Source organism: Styela clava, chromosome 5, assembly GCF_964204865.1.
Source record: "Styela clava chromosome 5, kaStyClav1.hap1.2, whole genome shotgun sequence".
Lineage (NCBI taxonomy): Eukaryota > Metazoa > Chordata > Ascidiacea > Stolidobranchia > Styelidae > Styela > Styela clava.
Genome location: NC_135254.1, coordinates 9276724 through 9289483, shown reverse-complemented (window position 1 = coordinate 9289483; position 12760 = coordinate 9276724). Strand labels below are relative to the sequence as shown.

General features: G+C 33.9%; 1 protein-coding gene across 2 annotated transcripts; it reads left to right on the top strand.

The window, feature by feature from the left end:
• The first annotated feature begins 471 nt into the window (after window positions 1–471).
• LOC144423046 (uncharacterized) lies at window positions 472–12467 on the top strand. Of its 2 annotated transcripts, none has more exons than XM_078113218.1 (11): window positions 472–3556; window positions 4229–4319; window positions 4769–4994; window positions 5469–5588; window positions 6762–6860; window positions 7154–7327; window positions 7879–8026; window positions 8612–8643; window positions 8982–9045; window positions 10810–10850; window positions 11167–12467. In XM_078113218.1, the coding sequence occupies exons 1-11, from the start codon at window positions 3258–3260 to the stop codon at window positions 11238–11240; spliced, it is 1368 nt and encodes a 455-aa protein (XP_077969344.1). In that variant the 5' UTR covers window positions 472–3257; the 3' UTR covers window positions 11241–12467. The 2 variants fall into 2 exon arrangements, with proteins under 2 accessions (XP_077969344.1, XP_077969345.1); XM_078113219.1 differs by having other exon boundaries at window positions 478–3819.
• Window positions 12468–12760: the final 293 nt, after the last annotated feature.

Genomic DNA, 12760 nt, shown 5'->3' with positions numbered 1-12760 from the left:
ATGAATAAGCGATGTGTATAATTGTTTAACAGATTGTATTTAGAATTAGATGTAAGGTTAAATTAAACTCAAATCATATGCCTGATATGAAATCCAAGGGATTTTTATCACAAAAGAGAGCAATATAACTGTATAAAGCAGGGGTGTGCAACCTTCATTACGGGTGGGCCAGACACAACGACTAACATACAGACGCAAGTAACGGGCAAAGCCGACTTTCGAATATCGTTTTTCCTGTTGATAAGAATAGGTACTGAATATGGTGCTTATATTCTAGCTAGTCCATGTTTTCTTTTAAAAAATCTCACAATTATTTCATTTTTTATCGTAATCGAAGGCAGCCGTGTACGGCACGGCAAATATTAATATATGAATTATATATATATAATATTATATATTATTATATAAAGTATCTGTCATACAAGTAAACTGTGGGCCTACTTACATAATTTTCTACCTAAGAAGTGGCTTCCGAAACAAATCAATGTTTTTATAGCATTGTGTTTTTCGCAACAGGATTTTTCTAGCTAGGTTTGCTAATACGACAGTGGCACTCAGGTACTGGTCTAGGCACGCAAAGAGATTAGAATTATTCACATATACCAGATTAACTGAACTGAAAACTCATTTTGCGGGCATACCACAAAATTAGCACTTCTCCGCAGGTCGCACAATTTTTCTTGACGGGTTGCATTTGGCCCGCGGGCCGCAGTTTTCACACCCCTGGTATAAAGTATACACCAAAGTTTTTTTATCTTCAGTATCTCACATAAACAGCTAAAACATAGGCTACCTGCGATTTTGACTGTTTTGAAGAGCACGTCTTTGTTTTCTGTCTAGTAGCATATGACATACATTCGGTCAGCTGTCATAAAACAGTAAAACATAACTATACATGATGCTACTAGAAAATCTTGATCTTGTAAAGTCAGAAAGTGCACGGCAACAGCAATGTTACTACGTTATTCAAATGCTGCTGTTGAAAAAAATTTAGTGCAATAAACTGTGAAAACTAAAAAACAGCAGGAAGACAGATTCACTGAATGCAATACTAGTTATCATTAAATTTAACCCAATTCCAAATAAACAATGTTGCACGTCGTTTAAGAAACCTGTTTCGGTTTCAAAAAAAATATGTACAGCAGAAACATTTGAAAATCTCGCTAAACAACTGTATAGCAACAACATCAACTTCAAATGAGCTTCGAAATCTACTAGGATGTAATATCATGAACTATCTGTACTTTCTTGTTTTGTTATTTTTAATAAATTTAGTAACTTCATATTTAGATATATTTTTTAGATGTTTTGTTTTTCAATCTGGATATTTTTAGATGTTTTTTGAGGTTAATCTAGATCAGTGCTCTTCAACCTTTTTGTTATTGTGGAACCACTGATATAATTTTTCGTTTTTTATGGAACCCCAATTAACAAAATTGAAAAAAACACGAAATACTCGACACGAAATATTTGTAATTCAAATTTTTGTACTTCAACAACGAAACAGAAAGAAGGTAACAAGCGTGAAATTCAATGATTAGTTGTTTTTGCATTTCCTTTGCAATCTTCTTGAATCGTGGCTCCACGGCGCTCAATGCAATTCTCATACTCATGTCTACACTCTTTAAACAACTTCTTTTTTGTTTTTGATAGTTGTTAAAGCAGAAAATGCCTCTTTTTATATTTGAACTACTTTGCTCTTTGCCGTCCTGACCTTCACCGTTGTTATTATTTCGCCTCACATAAGAAAATATACTATTTTGCTTCATCTGTATTGACTAAATATTAAAAAGTTGGGTTTCACACTATTTTTACTATATTCCAACAAAAGCTGAACAACAACTCTAGTTTGTAGTATCTACTCTCTCTAGTCTCGACCAATAACTACATACTCTGAACATCATGTAATTATGGTGCAACAATAGCGTTCTTGTAAGTTGCATAACAATGAATAAAGTGACGCAACAACCGAAAATATTTCTTTTTGTCTATTAACTGCACTGTGACCAAACCTCCTGTTTAACGAACTAGCCTACTTGGAGTTTGAATGAGACACGATGGTCTAAGAATATTCATAATGAAGCATCAACATGATGAAGCAAGAAATGATTTTCCCTGAGAAAAAAAAAATGCGGAACCCCTAAGGAACCCTATAAACTCACGGAACCCCACTGCATGTATTGCGGAACCCCTGTTGAAAAGCACTGATCTGGATGATTTTATTCAGATAAAAGTGGCAGCCCTGGGTCACTTGGCAGTCGCCAGGATTAATTAATGTTCAGATGCGGTAACTTTTTGGTGTTTTGTATTTCAGTAAGGTTTATCTGCACAACGTAGGATAGACATAGGCTAAAATATAAATTAACATTGATGAAGGCAGAAGTGAACTGAAATATGTCGATCATGAGGCTGGTTAATACAGTGGCGTAGATGAACGGCAAATTTTAGGTTACAATTGCCTTTAATAGTGACATGTTATGCTTTTGGCTTATGTCTAGGGTTTTTAGGGTCATTCCACGAAATATTTTACGGGGGGCCCACGAGAGTCTTGCTAGGCCACTGCGTTAATAGTACAGTTTTTTTTAAAAGTACAGCAGTAACGGTGAGCAATAGTTTCCCTTCATCAGTATTGCCTTAGATTTGGTTAGTTAGTACCGTACTGCCGGCCATATTGGTACTGGAGATTATCTGATTGTCTGGGGTTTGTTCGTATGGTACCATATGTGTCCATTTCATTACCCCCGGATGATTACACATGGAAGAATAATATCAGTGGGAGGAGGGGAAAACCGAAAAAGGTCCAAACTAAATACTGGATATTGTTTTAGGACAACACTAAAATACTGGGGGTGGTTTAAGTACGGTAACTAAAAGGCTAAACTCTAAATGGAAGAAGTAAAAAAACAATATCTTATTTTTTATTGTAATATCTTTTTCACGTTTTTTTTTCCTTTGCCACATAATTTATCCAAAGCTCCTCTCTCTCTTTTAACTTTATTATAGCTCTGTGGTTGTGTCTGTGAATCGATTCAATAATTTTAGATGAGCGAACACGCACCACTTATTTTTGGCAATACCCACCATCTTTTATTCTGTATGTTTTAAACCTTGTTCAAGGTTTTGTTTGCTCTCCTGATTGCATATTCAGTTTTTATTCATTTGTTTTTATCAATCACTTCATTTCCTTTTATGCTGATTACGCAGTCAAAATAAACTTATCTTATCATTTTGCTCCAAACAAGGCCCTTTACAAGCTGATGATGTTATCTTTCCCTTATCATTTTAGAAATTATGCTGTAAAATATGATCCTGGCCATAAGATAAGTTTCACAATGAAGTCTTGGTTAGTGGTTACATTTTTTTTTTGCCTGGAAGTAGGTGTTAAGAGTGAGTTAACTAACAACTGGCCGACATTTGAACATCCTGACAACAGTAGCCGGTTGTGTTATCAGTGTCCACCCGGTTTTCATTTAGTGGAACCTTGCAAACATTCTTACGAATCTAAACCAGGATATTCCAATTGTAGAAAATGTGAAAAAGGAACTTTTTCAAGCGAGTATGTGGGCTGTTATATATGTTAAAATGCGTAAATGAAATTGTTATCGTAATTCACTGTTCAATGAAATAATGTTAATTTAAAAGCACAATGCAGGATTTTTCAAGTTATGTGAGTAACAGTGACCAATATATCTGTATATATAGTTTAATGTGTACATAATTCAAGAAATCTAATTGGGTGCAGGGATGCTTCTCTTGCAACACACAGACCAGAGAGATGATAGATTGAACCACTTGGAACCTTGCTTGCGCTTCTGCATGGTAATCTTCATAGTTTGAATATCAGCTTGGAATATAGATATGCATAATTTTGTTCATTGTGGTATGCTATGTATTTAGTTATCTGGATTTTCTAATCTAATTCAAAGATTGAAAGATTATTCGAATTGTTTTCTGTTTTACTGTTTAATTGTCAATTTAAAAGCTTTATGCAAGTTTTTTAATTAACTGTAATCAAAATTTGAATGAGAGTGTAATCAAAAATATTAAACCATCCGGTGCATAGATTTGAAAATGCAATTTGTTGTTGTAATTTCTTTACTGTACATTTGGAATTGCAGCATCAATACATCTCAACGCTTTGTTAATTGAAATAATCTTCATGGTTTGAAAATCAGCCCATGAATATGGATATGCAGGATTTTTTTTATCTTTTTATTCCAATTCTTAGATGGAATGATGATCCAAATTGCTGGGACAGTGAAGTATGTACAATTAATCAAGTAAAACTTGTTGATGGGGGCACAACAGGACCTACCATAGTAAGTATTCTGAATTAAAATACAAATTTTACATAATTTCAGCATAAAATCATTTACTTTCCATCAAATTCTAGGTTTTGATAGTTCTCTCCCCAACTTGTGTTATGTTGGAAATTCTTTCATAACCAACAGTACAAAGCAAATTCTCCATTGCAATCAAGGTTGGGGAGCCATGGAAAAACATTTGGCTAGAAAGCCGAATTCCTATATCAAAAACTTTGGCGTATGAAAGTCTTTATCAATTGCATGCTGATATGCTTAGTCAATTTCATGATTAACAAGGTTCTCATAAAAATTCTGACTTTAATTATCACCATTGAAATTCTGACTTCAACATATTTCGGAAGTTCAACTCTCGAATTTCTGTTCCAGACTCTCAACTTATGATTCTGGTTATCTCTTCACAGCATTGAATAAATAAACCCTTTTAATTTCTATTTTTATCATAGTGTGCATGCAATGCATCCAGTATCCTAATAAATGGGGAATGTGAATTAGTAATCTCTGAACGTGAACATGAAGCACTCATGCTTAAGGAAAAGCAATCATTTGTTTGTCCCATCACAACGTGTCCACCATGTCCTGATTGCACCACTAAAGCTGAAATAGCGTCTTTGTCAACTTTCCCACTTTCAACTTTCCCACGCAATGTTACAAACCTCACAACCGAAGCCGGTATGTCAATATACGGTGCAAATATTATATAGTAGCATCATACAGATGTATTGATGATGGTGATGGTATTGCCTGTGGTACATTTTTGTGCAAGTTTTGATTTTAAGTCGGGTTCTGTAATACAGAATGTTTTTATGGAATATTATATTATGCATATATAATATTTGTATTACTGATTCACGAAATTTATACTCTTTTCATTTTCACTTTTTTAATTTATGACCTAAATTTAATCACATGCAATACATTGCAATAGTAAACTATAAATGGTTAAACAGGGTATTATTCATTTATTTAAAAGACTCTATTACTGTTATAGAAGTAATCAGAAATGGAGATTAATAATCTTACAATAAACTATAGGAAATTACTATTCCAATGCATAGGATATTATTTTCATATTTTAACCAGAATATGCATGGTTTTCCATTGAAAATTCAATCATCAATAATAATTTGTTTTTATTTTATGCAGACGAGCTAGGTGGCGTGGCGTGGCAAGTGACGATTATTGTCATTTTCCTAAATTTTGTGATATTTCTAGGCAGTATGGTATGTTCGGCAATATCCATCCGTAAATTCAGGAGAAGTACTGGTAAGTAATGAAATCCATATCAGGTATATAGGGTTCCGGGGTGCAGTCAGAATTTTCATAGCGAAGGATGGATTTCAAATTGGAAATCATCATTCCCTTTTGAAACGGTCGCCGTGATCGCCATCATTGAAAGGACCAATTTTTTCTGTGTTTAATGAATTTTTTAATACATAAAATATATCTGTGACAACTACGAAAAATTAAAATGTCTTCCTATATTAATTTAATTGTGTTCACTAGAATCGCGGTTGCGTCTTCATAAGACAAAATAAAAACGAAAATACCACAGCAATCTGTGGATATAAAAATATGAGATAAACAGCCTATTATATTTAATTTTGATATGTATTTTGTGATTTTTCGATTCATTATCGCTGCTAGAAAAATCCTAAGATCTGATATTTAATTTCCATGAAATCCATTTTAATTTAGTACAATAAAAATACATACAAAACATATTCGTGAATCAAAAATAAATTATGCGATTCACAATACCTAAAGAAGCGTTTTCAATCTTTTACGAGCCTTCTACAACAAACTTATATTGTTTTATTTTTCTAGTATTTTATATTGCTGCTTCTTGATCAAAAAATTCGCGTCCCAGATTCATTCCTTAACATGTAACACTGACTCCGCTCCATCTCAATGCAGTCACTCAAGATTATTTTTACAGTATAATCAATGGAAAAATCTATTATAAAATCCCACACAATAAAATTTATTTTAATACAATAAAAATTGATTGAATGTACTTCAAATTAACTATTTTAACTATCAACAGCAAAATCCCGCACAATTGACTGTGTTTCGTGATGATATGGACAACATGGTCTGTGCTTAACAATGCCTAAAGAAGCATTTTCAATATGTCGCCGACAACAAAACATATATTGTTTTCATTCTTATTCTTTGTGTTTTTTGTTGCTGCTTTTCAATCAAAAAATTTGCGCTGGATTTTCTCCTTCAGTTGTCTTTATTATTTTGCCCCCGATGAACGTATAAAACTCACTAGATTCACAATTATGCGCGAGTACAAAAAATTTGTGAATTTTAAGCCAGTGTTTCATTAATAACCTGAGCAGAACACATGAATGAAACACTGGATCCTTTTTTTGCCATTAGTCTGGAAGTTTTAATGACTCCACATCTATTTTATTGTAAATTTGTATTTAGCTCTGCCTAACCAAACAAAACGTAGAAGTAGTAGTTCAGATTCTGTGAGGCAAACTGAAACATTCTATACGCGGGAAGGTGGGGATTCTTTTAACAAAGGTAAGTATTATTTCTGGTATCACATCACATAAGAACGTTCCTGCCTAATTACCGTATTCATTTATTTTTTTAAAGTTTAAGGTAGTTATAGACGGGAGCATCTTTTGAACCTCTATTAGTTTCTATTGGTTTTTAAATTATTTTGGCTCTTCATGGGCCCATTGTTTAACTCAAATCTTCCAGATTTTAGGGAAGGAGTCAAAACGTGGATTTTCGAAACAACTATTTTAAAAAGCATGTCCAGATTTTAGAATTGATTTCTTGTGTTACATACTATATTCATTGTATTTTAGCTATTCCATCTAAAAATGATTGTACACAAGGAAGTGAAAGTTCTGTTTCAGAAACTGTGCCGAAGTCACATGACCAAGATGCCACAACTTCTCAGGAAACCAGACCCAAAGTACACGATGTTGCTATTCCTATGATAATTGTACATTCTGAGAGGAGAGTGGAGTTCAGAAAAGGTTTGATGCATTTCATATTAACTTTCAAGTTTTTTTTTTCTGGCCATTCAAATTGACATACAAAATTAGGAGTTCAGGAAGATTAACATGCTGTGTTACTGGAGATAGAAATCTCCGGGAACTAAACTAGGTTATCAAATAAGTTTATAAGGTTTTTAAAGTATGGGTTGCCCCAAGGTCGTAAATGCAAGGCCTATCTAAGAGGAGAGGGACGAATTTTTCAGCTTGTCTTGTTTGTATTTGAGTCAAACAGTTCTAACATTAAAATACATTTTGCGATGTTTAGGTCTGGGTCGTGAGTATTCATGAAACTCAGATTTGGGTTGTGCTCAAAAAAGTTTAAGAACCAGTGGCCTGTGGCATTGCAAGTTACATGTCTCTGGTTCAAATCCAATGTCTACCACCTTACCCAGAATGTAATGAATTCAAAAGATTTCATTACCAATGAATAGTAAGTAATTTCTACACCTCGTTGAATAAAAGTTCATGTTTTTCAAAGCAAACGACATGAATAAGATGTATGGAAATATTTAATTTAAAATTTTTTTCAGACTCAATTCAAATTGAAAATGAAACACTCGGTATTGCACCAGATGAGAATGGAGATTACACAGTGAAATTGACTGATGAAGATAAAGTGTATGAGGATGTTGATAATATCGAAGAAGATCCAACAGGGAAATCCGGTGATCATGATAAGTAAATAATCGTTTATTTGCTCCGTTATCAAAATAGCTTTGCTAGAATAGAATATGTATATTTTTCTCAAAGAAAGGAATGTCTATTGTTCCTTTCAAGAGGCCCTCATGTTTTTTAATGTATGTCTCTCTTCGAACATTTTCAAATACTTCACTTTACATAAATAACACACATAACTATTTTGTTAATTCACTAAACATAAAAATGGGTCATTCATTATATAGAAATATTACTCGCACTCTGGCTTTTGTGCAGTTTGACTAATTTATTTTGTTTGCATGAACATATGTTTCCGGCTAGGAAACGCTGCTCTAATGATAAAATGACAAATAACCTCACATTATCAGTCTGCTATCATTAAGTTTCAATACATCAAGTTTAGGTTTCTGATAAATCGAGTGATTTCCTAGAATTCAGTAAATATAGTCAGAATACTGAATCAGATTTCTGATCTTGTTTGAAATGAGGTATGTCAACTACGGTTGGACATATCATACTTTATCTCTGTCTAGAAAATTTATATTGTAGGTTTTTGTAGATAAGTTATCAGTAGATAACTCTAAGAAAGTTATTTTTATTTTTTAGATTATCTGAGAAGAAAGTAAAGAAGAAAAAAGGTAATAAAAATACAAGTGTTTCTGAGATGACTGGGGGAATTTGTTTCAATACTTTAATCATATTAATAATCATATCAATTTTAAATTCAAATTTTGTACCAGATGAATATACATTGTTCATGAATGAGGCTGCTCTAAAATAATCACACTGATGCATCTTTGGTTAGCTAATGTTTCTTCCGCCATCTTATTTCTTGTTCATCAATCATGTACATTATGTTCTCATGTTGGTGAGAGAAGGAAATTGAAGTTCAAGCAAGATGACTCTTGGAATTTAAACTCTAGGCTGATTCATAAATCATAAAATTAGCAATTTATAATAAAAAACTTTTATTCAGACGTTCAGGAAGATCAAGATGATGCAAGAGAGTTGAAACCATTACTGGATAAGCAAGACAGAAGGTAGGATGTGAAGTCATTTTTTTTATTTCGATTTTATGTTGATAAAAAACAATTTGCCTTTCATACTAACCAGTGCTTTTATGCAGGCGCACAGCCAGGATTTTCAAGAATCATAAATAAACATTGCGGTCTGTAACAGTCTTCGCATTACGCGCTCGTTAAAGGAACGTCTTTTCAGCCTATAATGATTATTCTTGTCGCGTGAAATATTCAATCCCTGACAACTACAAAGTTCTAAAATGTTTTTATATACTAATTTAATTGTGTCCAACGTAACTCGCGGTTGCTTCTTCTTACGTCAAAATTCAAACATTAGTTCTCTGAAATGCCACGGCGATCGGTGGACATATAAATATGAGATAAACGGTGTATTTAATTTTAATACGCATTTTTGGAATCTTGCCAACTCGTTATCGCCGTTAGAAAAATCTCAATAACTGATATAAAATCCCGAAAAGTACAATTTTATTTCGTACCATGAAAATGCATATGAAGTGTATCGTTAAATCAAAAATACGTATTCATCGCCGCGATTACGCCACTTGTTAAAAGAGCTGGTGTTTACAACGAAAAATGATTTTTTTGTTGTGCAAAGTAATCAATTCGTGACCGATAAGGGCATATTTAAAATGTCTTGCTTTATTAATTTAATTGTCTTCAATTTAACCAGCGTTTGAGTCGACAAAACAAAACAATTTTTTACAATTCACAATTTTAAAATACCTCGGCCATTTGCCGACATAAAAATTTGTGGTAACTGCCCGTCGCCTATTATATATTGTTTTGATCCCTATTTTTTCTATTTTGCAAATTCGACAAATTTAAGATGTGCTTGTAACATTGACTTCGTTCAATCGCAATTCTGACACTCCGATTATTTTTAAAGATAAAACCTCCTGAAAAATTCGTAAATCTGCTGTAAATTCTCATGGAGTAAAATTTATTTCAGTACAATAAAAATTGATGGATATACTTCGGTTTAATTATCTTATATATATATATCATCACAAACCGGGAAAAAATCGCGTTTTCAACCTTGTTTAATGATAACACGAAAATTTTCTAGGACAATTTTAAAGTAATGGATAAAAGGCAAATCTCACCCACTATAATGTCGCTTTTCAATCAAATTGAGATCGCGGTTTTTAAAATAAAATAACCATCATGTTTATCGTGGCACAAATTTATGATTTAGAAAGAATAAAAACCGACGTAAGAGTGTTTACGGCCTAAATATCACGCTGATGAACACGCCACGTTGATGAAAACGAACGACGATTTTAGCAGAAGGCAATTGCACGTGTTATCGGCAACTTTTTCACTTTTCAGAAAATTCAAAAGGTGGGGTTTCGACCCCGAGCCCCCCCCCCCCCTGGCTGCGCCACTGCTTTTATGTATGTTGTTGTTTCAAATGCACTGCTATCAAAGTCCACAACAATCTGATTGAAATAAAACATGTAGATTTGAGAAAGGGAAGTTCCTATGCGAGTTTAGTCTCAAGGTGGACAAAATTTAATTTTCTGGTTACCAGTCCAGGTCGAGTGTGATCGAGTCCAGGTTGAGTGTGGTCAGGACTTGGCAGTGTGACACATCGTGCTAAGCGTTAGGAAAGCGTTATACTGCATTTCTGATTACCCTGTGTGGGTTCGCAGGTTCGTATACCATGCGGAGTGGTTATGAGTGAGGAGATTGCTGTGAATTAGGCCTATACATTTTGTTAGGTTACGGAAGAGCTTTGCTACAACAATTTCATCTATTTTACAGATCATCTGACAAGGAAAAAATGAAAAAGAAAAAACCTGAAGGTAATAAAAATTAATCACAAAATACTATATTTAATGCTGTGCTGGCTGAGTGTATGGCTGAGGGATCACCTTGACATGTTTCTAATTCATTGTATTTCGGTGATCTGTCACACACACATTATAATTTATGCCATTTTAATCTATTCCTTGTATGTGGATGAACCTTGTTTAAAGTATATTGCAGTCATGTATTGGTCAAATAAGAGAACTTGATATAAAATAATGCCTAAAGTTTATGAAAGCTTCATTTACGAATTCGAAGACTCTGATCTGATCAACAAATCATAGTAGCGACTAATTATAATAAAATATTTAGACTCAGACATTCAGCAAGAAAAGGATGATGGAAACGAAAGCCAAGCATTATTGAAAGATGAAGGCAAAACGTAGCAGATCAACTTCGATTCTATCCTGTATAATAAAACAGTACATTCTGAAAATTTGTCAACTGCAGTTGATGGTGAGAATGAACCAAGGGTGTTGCACACTCCCATGCTAAACAGTTCATTCATAATGAGAAGTACCGTATATTAATATCTATCCATCAAATGTATCTCCGATTGATGGCACCAACTCCGATGCCGGATGGCAGCTAGATGGTTATTTATTATATTGGTATATGAATAGCATGGAAATAGATTGAGGAATTGTTCAAATCTGTTTGCAGTCTAGCTTTATTTTATGTCTTATTTGTTGTGTTAATATATGGATCCCAGATTTCTTTGTTTCTATCGTTCATTGTTTTTATGTAATGTAATATCACTTTTTTTAGAAAGAGCTACTGTTCACATAATTTTATTGCAACATTACAAATGTATTCCTGACTTGGAGTATGTGCAAATTTACTTTCATTTTAAAAATTCTGTTGTCGGTGACTTTTGCACCAACTGTTTTTATGCATTATTAATATGCTGAATGATTTGATCCCGGATTGGCATTCAAATATTTTTACTCCAATACATAACTTAATTAACTCGGCTCGGCGGTGTGGCTCATCATGCTAAGCGTTAAGAATATGCCACCGCAACTCTTATTACTCTGCGTGGGTTCGCAGTTTCAAATCCCATGCGGGGATGATCATGTGCGTGGGGATTGCTGGACTCGTCGCCGCCGTAGTGGTCGGCTACGACTTCCTCCAGCACCAAGTCCATGCATCCGAAAACAAATAACTATCTAATCACATACCCGACATGGAATGGTAACTGGACGAGAGGCCGTGGTTCGCTGTACGGTTAAGCCCACTTATCGGCTTTCCTCTCCCCCAGGATAAATATGTAAATCCTATCCTATTAACTAGAGCAGTGAGTTTCTGTGCTACAGCCTGGCTATGAATCATTATGATGCCTTGGCCTGACTGCCTGAAATTCTCTCCACATTTCTAAAAAACATTGAGAAAAGTTTGAGTTTGGTTTTCAATAAGATCAAGCTTTCTCATCATTTTTCCTGTCCCAAAAGTTTAAATTGTGATTGTCATGATTCATGTTTTAATATAGCCATGAAATTCGGCCTTTTTTATCAATTGCCGAGTGATTGCTAAGATTTTTGATTGTTGGTGGTCTTATGATATAGGTATATAATATATATGAATATTTGTCTCATTTCTGTAAATATATATTTTTTTTCTGCATGTTGGATGTGGCAACTGATGTATGATGTTTGCATTGTTAGTGCTTTGGTCATTTACGTCAGACTTATGCATAAGCAAGGTAAACAAGCCAGTGGTATTAATTTGAAAAATTTCATTTACTCATGGTAGATATGTTTGAAGAAATGCTTCATCATCAAATCAATGAAGATATTCCAGTCATGCTGGTATACTGAACTTCTTATTCAGGATACTCATGTGCCGTAGGGTGGTTCCTGTAATCGCTAGACAGGTTATGGCATCCTCCACCATCAAGTCCATGCTT

Coding starts and splice junctions, on each gene's coding strand:
- LOC144423046 (XM_078113218.1), top strand. CDS start 3,258: ATGATGTTATCTTTCCCTTATCATTTTAGAAATTATGCTGTAAAATAT. Junction 8,027..8,611: donor AAATCCGGTGATCATGATAA/GTAAATAATCGT, acceptor TTTATTTTTTAG/ATTATCTGAGAAGAAAGTAA. Junction 8,644..8,981: donor GAAAGTAAAGAAGAAAAAAG/GTAATAAAAATA, acceptor ACTTTTATTCAG/ACGTTCAGGAAGATCAAGAT.